The sequence below is a fragment of the Podarcis erhardii genome (genome assembly GCF_964252035.2).
Source record: "Podarcis erhardii genome assembly, chromosome: 8".
In the NCBI taxonomy this organism is placed as follows: Eukaryota; Metazoa; Chordata; class Lepidosauria; order Squamata; family Lacertidae; genus Podarcis; species Podarcis erhardii.
Window position 1 is genome coordinate 11,023,231 of NC_138499.1, and position 9,856 is coordinate 11,033,086.

General features: G+C 45.4%; 1 protein-coding gene across 1 annotated transcript in view; it reads right to left on the reverse strand.

The window, feature by feature from the left end:
• TG (thyroglobulin) overlaps positions 1 to 4,149 on the reverse strand; it is a 173,372-nt gene extending 169,223 nt beyond the window's left edge. The window contains exons 1-3 of the mRNA XM_081874990.1: positions 3,988 to 4,149; positions 2,582 to 2,741; positions 521 to 627 (exon numbers count right to left, since the gene is read on the reverse strand). Coding sequence (XP_081731116.1) covers positions 521 to 627; positions 2,582 to 2,741; positions 3,988 to 4,030 — 310 coding nt within the window. The 5' untranslated portion in view covers positions 4,031 to 4,149. The remainder of the gene's footprint in view (positions 1 to 520; positions 628 to 2,581; positions 2,742 to 3,987) is intronic.
• Positions 4,150 to 9,856: the final 5,707 nt, after the last annotated feature.

Genomic DNA, 9,856 nt, shown 5'->3' on the forward strand with positions numbered 1-9,856 from the left:
ACCCAAGCCTTTTCTGACGGACGCGAACTATATTCATTGTTCTTGGTTTCATTCATCTGTATAGAATATTGTTCTTGAGACTTAAAGTTCGTATGTAAACCTGCTTTGCAGTGTATTTATTGATTTCATGGCACAACCACCTGGCTATGCGAATTTAAAGCGTTATATAAAGAAAGAAAAATTTCAGCATGTGCAATCAGGAAACAACAACAGGAAGATTCTAAAATCTGAACTCTGAGACATTAACATTTTGTTCTTCTTAGTCAAGCTGGCGGGGGAGGGAGCAGGTTTGAGGTGTTAGTGCTGAAATTTTCGGCTGTGAGCTCTGAATTTTCTCTCTCTCTCTCTCTCTCTCTCTCTCACACACACACACACACACACACACACACACAAAACCCAGAGTTCCAAAGTCGAATTTGACTATCTCTCCAGCCATTTTGAATAATGGGGATTCGCTGTGTGTCAAATGATTGTGCGAAATTTTGTATTCAGCAAAAGACCGGATTCAGCAAACACCTACCAGTATCCTCCAACTCTCGCCCAAGACTGTCAGCGCAGTAACAGTACCCAGAGACTTCTGGGAACATGCGGCTGAAGGATCTGAATGTCAAGAACGCTTCTGGGAATCTAGAAGGAAAATCAACATGCATCACAGGAGACATGGCAACCCCTCTCAACACTTCCACACTCCATCTGATTTTGAGGGGGAAATAGCGTTAAGATACTAGATTTGGGTTAGTCGGACATGCTAAACCTTCAAGGATCCATCTTGGGAAGTAAATGAAGTGAGCTTTGAAGGACGCGATTGCCAGATCCTGTATGAACAGAGAGTTTGGTGGCAATGTTCCTAAAGATTTGCCCCAGTACTTACTGGTTTGCCCAATCTATAGGGATTTAGCAGCATTCTCATTGAAAGATTTACATTTCTCAGTTGGGAGATTGAGTGGTTATTTGATTAACTTTTTATTAGGAGGCAGGTCCTCCCTACACCTCTAGAAAAGTGGCCTGTTCTGCCTTTAGACCAGCAAATTTAGGGATGAAAGTTTCTGAAGGTGATAAGTTAAATTCTCCAGGGGAGCAAACCCTTATCTGACAGCATATCTGGTTTTCATAATTATTTTAAGTGCATCATGCATTTCATTCTGTTTTTCTCTTTCGTAACGGCTTGAGCTAAAGAAAATGAATAAAGATTAATAATAATAATTGTCTGGTTGTGGAATCTCGATAGCTAGAGAACACCATCTGAGCAATTTAATCTTTTGGGGGTTATTGCAAACCTCGCTCTCTTCCTCACTGCAGCTGGCACATTCAAAGAAACTCATATCATTACCAGAGCAAGACAAGACACCATCTCCCATAATGCTGGTCCTGCGGTCTTCTACAGTTGCTGAAAGAGCAATTCATTTCTTTGGTTTCCCCCCAGTTTGGATTGATTAGGAAGATCAACTTCATTCAGCCAGCCGTGGTGGCTGCAACATTTAAGGCTTTCCTGCCCTCTAGTGTTATCTGTCACTTTTAACGTATTTTCTCTGTGCCGTTGAGTGAAAGAACTCTGCTCAGTTCACTGAGGTCAGGGATGGTGGCCAGATGTTCTTGGGCTCCCATCTGCCCCAACCAGCCAGGCCGATGGTTGAGGATAATGGAAGTTGTAGTCCAACAGCAACAGGAGGAGGAGAACAAATTCTCCTCCCTTGACTGCATTTCCCACTGGTCCCAGTTTCTCATGTTCTTTCTTCCCACCAATGTCCCAGCCCTGGAAAGGTGTGCCATCTCTCCCACAATACCCAGAATCTCCATGGTCACAGACCAATCATGAGGGCTAGAATGCCTTCCCATATTTACTACTGTAACAGCATGTCTTTTACGGTGTAATGTACTGAGTTGAATAGGATTCAGAATGCAGCAGTCTGATTGGTCCTAGAACAATAGGATTCAGAATGCAGCAGTCTGATTGGTCCTAGAACGATAGGATTCAGAATGCAGCAGCCTGATTGGTCCTAGAACAATAGGATCCAAAATGCAGCAGTCTGATTGGTCCTAGAACAATAGGATCCAGAATGCAGCAGTCTGATTGGTCCGCAGGAGACACCCAATCCAACTCCAGGCAGAAGTGAATCCACAACCTGATTGGCCTACAGGAGAATCCCAGAATGAGCCAATCACATGGGGCCCATTGTGTAAATAATGTATATAAAGCAGACATTTTGGGGGAACTTCCATTCCTCACTACTCTGAGCGGAATAAAGAGCATGAGATCCACTCTCGACTCCGAGTACAGTGGTGCCTCGCAAGACAAAATTAATCTGTTCCGCGAGTCTCTTCCTCTTGCGGTTTTTTTTGTCTTGTGAAGCACGGCTATTAGCGGCTTAGCGGCTTAGCGGCTATTAACGGCTTAGCGGCTTAAAGAAAAAGGAAACAAATTCGCAAGAACTCGCAAGACATTTTGTCTTGCGAAGCAAGCCCATAGGGAAATTCGTCTTGCGAAGCACTTCAAAAAACGGAAAACTCTTTCGTCTAGCGAGTTTTTCGTCTTGCGAGTTTTTCGTCTTGCGGGGCACCACTGTATATTTAATACTCCTACCTGCTGAAATGGTGAACAAGGTCAAAGACCATCCTGTCCGTTGTGTTGACAAACTTGCACTGGACAGGCAGGAATTCTCCATCAGCTGAACACTGGGGCGGGCTCTTTTCTCCGACGTTGTGCAGGATGCGGCGGTCTCGGATCTCACATTTCCTAGGGCCTGGCAAGCAAAAGGCATAGGGGTTTGCTGAGACATCACCTTCGTACATGGAGTCTTTGTGGGAGGGGAAAACACTCTTGCAGATTTCATCTCATTACTACAGAATTCTTGTTCTTTCCATCTGCCTGTCTCGAGAGCCAGTGGAGTATGTCCCCCTTTTGGGACACAAGCCTGGGCAGTGTGTCTAGAGGTCCTGGGTGCCCAGATGACAAGACCCCCCCTCTCGACCTCACTGACGTGGCTCAAAGGAAAGCAGGGCAATACATTTTGCACCAGCTTGGCTGCAGGAGTTTCTGGAAGGAGACGTACAGGATGTCATCCAAACACCTTAGGTTTACTCCTCAGACTTGTCTTCTCACAAGGTAGCAGAGGTTTAGGATCAGAGTTTTCCTTCTTTTAGATGGGCTACCTTCCCAGCCCCATCTGCCCCTAACTTCCCTCTACAACACATGCAGAAACTGCCTCCTTGACCATTGGGAGTCCACTCAATCCACCAGAGCCTGTCTTTGTATGCAGATGAAGTTCCTAGCTCACTGAAGGTCTGAGACCCATCAGCTACCCTCACCTGGTTTAGTGGGCCAGTCAAAGCTGTTCCTGGGGTGTGGCCACTGTCGCATGCTGACATCTTCTAGGAGCCACAGGTGAGTGCAGTGTGGGGACCAAAGGTGACCAAGCTGCCCCAGAAGGAGCATGACATGTCCCCCACCAGAAGTACTACCCCTCCCCTAACACCCCATAAAGGTAAAGGGATCCCTGACCATTAGGTCCAGTTGTGACCGACTCTGGGGTTGCGGCGCTCATCTCACTTTATTGGCCAAGGGAGCCAGCGTACAGCTTCTGGGTCATGTGGCCAGCATGACTAAGCCGCTTCTGGTGAACCAGAGCAGTGCATGGAAACGCCGTTTCCCTTCCCACCTATTTATCTACTTGTACTTTGACGTGTTTTCAAACTGCTAGGTTGGCAGGAGCAGGGACCGAGCAACGGGAGCTCACTCTGTCGCGGGGATTCGAACCACTGACCTTCCGATCGACAAGTCCTAGGCTCTGTGGTTTATCCCACAGTGCCACCCGCGTACCTTCCTAACACCCCATACTGCGCTGCAAACTGGGATGACCTCTGTTTAAAATCTTGATTCTGCTATGAATGATGGCTGGCATGGAGGGAAGGAAGGAAGGAAGGAAGGAAGGAAGGAAGGAAGGAAGGAAGGATAAATGGACGATCCCATTTTAACAGAATATGACTTACATCGCTTGGGCTTCCCTCTCTGCCTTGTGCCGTAAACCTCCATCCCTTCAGGATCCACACACCAGCACTGACCCAGGCCAGAGTCACACTGTATGGGGTCAAAGTCACCGGAATCCAGACATTGCGGGATGTAGGAAGCTGTGCTGCCGTTGACGACCCGACCAAGCAGGATCTGCTGCTTCTGCAGCTGGCAGAAGGATAAACCTATGGCAGGGAAGAAACGTCATTAAATCTGGGGTATTTCGAGGCTTTGAGATACCACCCCCAAATTGTCCTTATTGTCAGGAGTAGCCATGTGGCCCTTGGAAATAGGGTTGCCACCCGTCCCTAGGAAAACACGATTGCCCCGTTTTTGGACAAAGTGCCCCCTGTCCCATTCAGACTTCAAACAGGAAGCCTTTTTCCCCATATCCAAGCTCGGCCAGCCAAAAATGGCGTTTGCATCACTGTTGGTGTGGCTGAAGAGGAGCCCAGCCAGGCACTAGTGACAATAAAGAAAAGTAATCTTTGCATGGTTTACTTACAAGCTACTGAGGATCCAGTCTGCTTGCTCCCTGCTATTTCAGCTCCATTGCCATCTACACACCAGCAGGAAGCATCTTTCTTCTTGCACTGGATGTTCCTGGTGGACAAATGATAGATTTCCAGTGTCACCAGGCAGTAATAGCTGCCCATCAGAGCTTCTCAAGCTTCATCACTGCAGATGAGCCCAAGAGCTGTCACCAAGTTTTTAATGTTTGAAGTTTAGGGAAGTTTTTAATGTTTGAAGTCTTATTCTGTTTAATATTCTGTTGGATGCCAGAGTGGCTGGGGAAACCCAGCCAGATAGGCACGGTGTAAAGGTAAAGAGACCCCTGACCATTAGGTCCAGTCGTGACCAACTCTGGGGTTGCGGCGCTCATCTCTCTTTATTGGCTGAGGGAGCCGGCGTACAGCTTCCGGGTCATGTGGCCAGCATGACTAAGCCGCTTCTGGCGAACCAGAGCAGTGCACGGAAATGCTGTTGACCTTCCCGCAGGAGTGGTACCTATTTATCTACTTGCACTTTGACGTGCTTTTGAACTTCTAGGTTGGCAGGAGCAGGGACCAAACAACGGGAGCTCACCCTGTCACGGGGATTCGAACCGCCAACCTTCTGATCGGCAAATCCTAGGCTCTGTGGTTTAATAATAAATTATGGTGATGATGATCAAACACCTTCAAAAAAGTTACCTGGCCACACTACAGCCTTAGTGAAACCCTCCTGCACCCTAGGGACAAATGTAAGCGGGGCTGAGGAAAACAAAGCAGCGGGTGCCAACTATGTGGTAGAGTCCCTGTATGTGGTAGAGTCCTTTAAGTGGTAGAATAGGCTGCACCACTTTGCAATGCAGGCGGCGGGGAATCATGTTTTCAAATGTAAAAATGCAAGGCTCGTCGCAAGTAGGGATCTAGCAGAGCATGGTATGACTGGAGACGCATTACTATTGGGATTTTATTTTACTGTAGAACTCTTTTATTAAAAATGGCATCTCCTACCAGTAGCCCCGTGTGACACAATCTGCACTTCCGTCTCAAGATGGGGATTCTACCACCTTTCTACTGTTCATGTGCACCAGGCCTAGGTGATAAACCTTGGCATGCTAGGCTGGGAAATGGGGCCATAGGTCAGTGGCAGAGCGCATGATTTGAACACAGGAGGTTTAGTCTTCATTCTTTGCATTCCATTCATTCATTCATTTATATACTGCTTAATGCCAAAATAGACTTCTAAGCAGCTTGCAAAATATAAAAACCAATTGCACAACAGTAATTAAAAATGTGCAGTTATTAAAACAGAAATACAATAAGATAATAATGTAAAATCATTAACATATAAGCATCCATAATCAAAATATGCAGTAAAACACTCCCATTAAAAGAGTACTGTGATTAAGGCAAGATGAACAGGTAGAGTGATCAAGGGAACACCTATATGTAAACAGGTGCATCTTCAAATGCCGGCGGAATGCCAATACAGATGGGACATGTCGTATTTCAGGAGGGAGAGTGTTCTACAACACCAAGGCCACCAGTGAAACATTCTGCCTCTATGTCATCCCAACCTGATCTTCATCAGGCCATGGTAAGACTAACCAGGTACTATTGTTCATCTTAATGCCCTTATATTGGGACTCAGCATTATCGTCTTCCTGCCTGAAACGTCTCATCATACTATAAGCTCATTACCTGAACTGGCCATCTTCCAAGCACTGAGGGACATAGTCTTCGCCTTCTTGAAAGGCCTTTGCCCTTCGAAGCTCACATGGGCGAAGAGGTTGGCTTTCTGCCTGGTACTCTGAATGCAGGAAGAATGTGCACAATTATTGGGGCAGCTGATCCCAACTTCATTCCAACAGAGCTGTTACACCTTTTGCCCATCATCCTACAGCAGAAATGGGGAACCTGTGGCTCTCCAGATTTTGGTGCACGCCAAACCCCATCAACCCCAGTCAACATGGCCAGTAATTGGGGGTGTTGGGAGCTGGACTCCCAGCAACATCTGGAGGGCCAGTGTTCCACATCTTGCTACTATGGCTGGTTGAAGGATGGCCTTATCCCACAAAGGACATGGTTTCTATGCCTTCAAAAGACAGGGATTGAGAAGCTGTGGCTGTTCAGATGTTGTTGGACCACAGCTCTCATCATCCTTGATCATTGACTGCTGCGTGGAGCTGATGACACATGAACCTGTGACATTGATGTTCACAGGTTCTTCATCTTTGCTGTACCTGTTCCAGTCCTAACCTTCCTTCTGCCTTCCCTGTAAGAGTAGACCAACGGCAGTAGAAAGTCCATCTGGCTATTCCGTTTCTCAAAATACATTGTCTTCTGCATCCATGGACTTTTGTAATGGCGACATTACAGTTCCTGCAAACGTTGACCCATTTTTTACTCCTACGTTCCTTTCTCCTCCTGTAACGGAACTCCTGTTTGGGGACTTCCCTGGCTTTTTTCTGGTCCATGTAGGACCAGCCTGGATAGTTAGCCTTGGTGAAGATTTGACCTTTTCATCCCCCCCCCCAAACTTTTTCCAATGAAATGAGGCTGCATTTTAATGTTTTAAAGTTTTAATGTTGTATTTTAATCTTGTTTTTTAAGTTGTATTTCAATCAATTTGTTTTTATATCGGTTGTCAGCTGCCCTGAGCCTGGTCTTGGCTGGGGAGATCAGGGTATAAATAATTTATTATTATTATTATTATTATTATTATTATTATTATTATTATTATTATTTGTCACATGGAAGGTGGAGGCTTTTTTCCTGTTCTGGAGGGTAGGACTCGAACTAATGGCTTCAAGTTGCAATAAAGGAGATTCTAACTAAACATCAGGAAAACTTTCTGAGAGGAAGAGCTGTTTGACAGTGGAATGGACGCCTTTGGAAGGTTGTGGACTCTCCTTCACTGGAAGTTTTTAAACAGGTTGGGTGGCCATCTGTCAAGGATTCTTTAGCTGCCAATCCTGCATTAGGCGACCCATGTGGTCTCTTGCAACCCTACAATTCTCATCAGTGTCAAACTGCAAGTATGCATGCAATTGATGCAGTTCTTGGTGTACAACAGTACACAAATAATTAGGAAAATGTAGGTTAAGTGTACTTACTTTCTACCCTTTCCCAAAGAACTTGGGCTCACAGTAGCAGCTTCTTGGCAATCTTCAAATCTAATATCCTTTTCTACAAGTGCATACTTAAAACGGCTTTTGCTATCTCTGTACTTCTTTTTTAATTGGTTTTCACATATTACATAACAATACAAATATACCAAAGCCAACACCATTTCCTTCCCATCCCCCCATATATTTACATTTCTGTTTCCTCAATCCATCATATTATTCTTTTCTCCTTCCTCCCACTTCCCTCTGCCCCCTCTCAATTTCCTCCACATTATACAATTTACAATAATCTTTGCATTCTACAATCTTCTCAAATCATCTATATATTCTTCTTTCCTTATCTTATTTTTTCCATCCAGTACTTCACATTTTAATCTAGTCATATTAGCATATCATTTTTGAGCAATATTTTGCCATATATTCATCAAAACATTTCCACTCCTTTTTTCATTTTTCATTCGACTGATTTCTTATTATATCTCTGTACTTTTAATTCAAACACAAAACCTATACCATCCAGGGGGTTGAAGCGACGCTCATGCCTACGTCACATTTAATTTGTTTTTAATGCACAAATTCCATATTTTCAGCTAAAAGGCATTCTTAGAAACTAAAACTAATCCAGAATGTGGCAGCTAGACTGGTGACTGGGAGCAGCCGCCGAGACCATATAACACCGGTCTTGAAAGACGTACACTGGCTCCCAGTACATTTCCGAGCACAATTCAAAGTGTTGGTGCTGACCTTTAAAGCCCTAAACGGCCTCAGCCCAGTATACCTGAAGGAGTGTCTCCACCCCCATCATTCTACCCGGACACTGACATCTAGCGCCAAGGGCCTTCTGGCGGTTCCCTCGCTACGAGAAGCCAAGTTACAGGGAACCAGGCAGAGGGCCTTCTCAGTAGTGGCACCCGCCCTGTGGAACGCCCTCCCATCAGATGTCAAAGAGAAAAATAACTACCAAACGTTTAGAAGACATCTGAAGGCAGCCCTGTTTAGGGAAGCTTTTAATGTTTAATAGGTTATTGTATTTTAGTGTTTTGTTGGAAACCGCCCAGAGTGGCTGGGGAAACCCAGCCAGATGGGCGGGGTATAAATAAATAAATAATAATAATAATAATAATAATAATAATAATAATAATAATAATAATTAGCAGCAGCAGCAGCACTGGGGAATTCAAACCAAGCTCTCGCCACCAGCCAAACACAAGTCGCCCATCCACCAGTCCAGCTTTTGAATAGGAAAAGGCAAAGCCTGCATTCCTAGAATCATAGAATCATAGAGTTGGAAGAGACCACAAGGGCCATCGAGTCCAACCCCCTGCCAAGCAAAGAAATGAGGGAAGCGTCACTTACCAAAGAGGTCAGCAGATGCCGTATTAACAAAGCAAAGCAGAGTGATGAGAAGTAAGGGCCCCATTGTGGGGGACAGTAAGACTGAGCCCCTCTGAGCAGGTAGAGGGATCTCGCTCAGCCCATCTTTTGGACCAAGCTTTTATAGCTGATGCTGCCCAGATACCTTCAGCTACGAAGTGGAAGACTGGGCATTAAAGTGGGCTAATGACGCACATTCTGTTTCACAAGGGCCATTGAGTTGGCCTACTCCCACCTGAGATTTCTTCCTTGGTTTCCCTCCAAACAGCATGAGTGTTTTCCCCCCAGCCACTTAGGAAAAAAGGACAGATCTGGAGAAGCGTCACATGCGAAAAGCACAGGGGTCACAGGACTCAAATGAATCAGCAAAAAATTAGAACGGGTAACAGCACAATGCATACAGCTGCCATATTTGCAGAACACTTTTGGATCCAGGAGCACAATCCCAATAATTCAGAATGAAAGACCATGTGCCAGTTGCATCTTTGTGGCTTCCATTACTGAATAGTTAGTACAATAGAGATTCGGGGCCCACTGAACTTGCAATCCTTGCAAGATGGCCATGGGTCCTTGTGTGTGGAATGTGCACTGATTCTGCTCCCACTGTTAGCTTAACACTGAGCTTTCCAAACTGTGTGCTGTGACATGCTAGTGTGTAGGTGTGTTGCCCGATCTTCTCCCGGGGCTGGAAAGGGGGCTAGCTTAACCTCTGGTTTGCTAGCAAAAGAGAATTACTGTGTCGCGAAATGATACACATCTAAAAAGTGTCACTTGGGAAAGCTCTGGTTTAATATTTCCCAGACCAAGACACACATCAGGTTTCATATTCACATGACAAGGGGAAAACCCAGCTGTAGGAA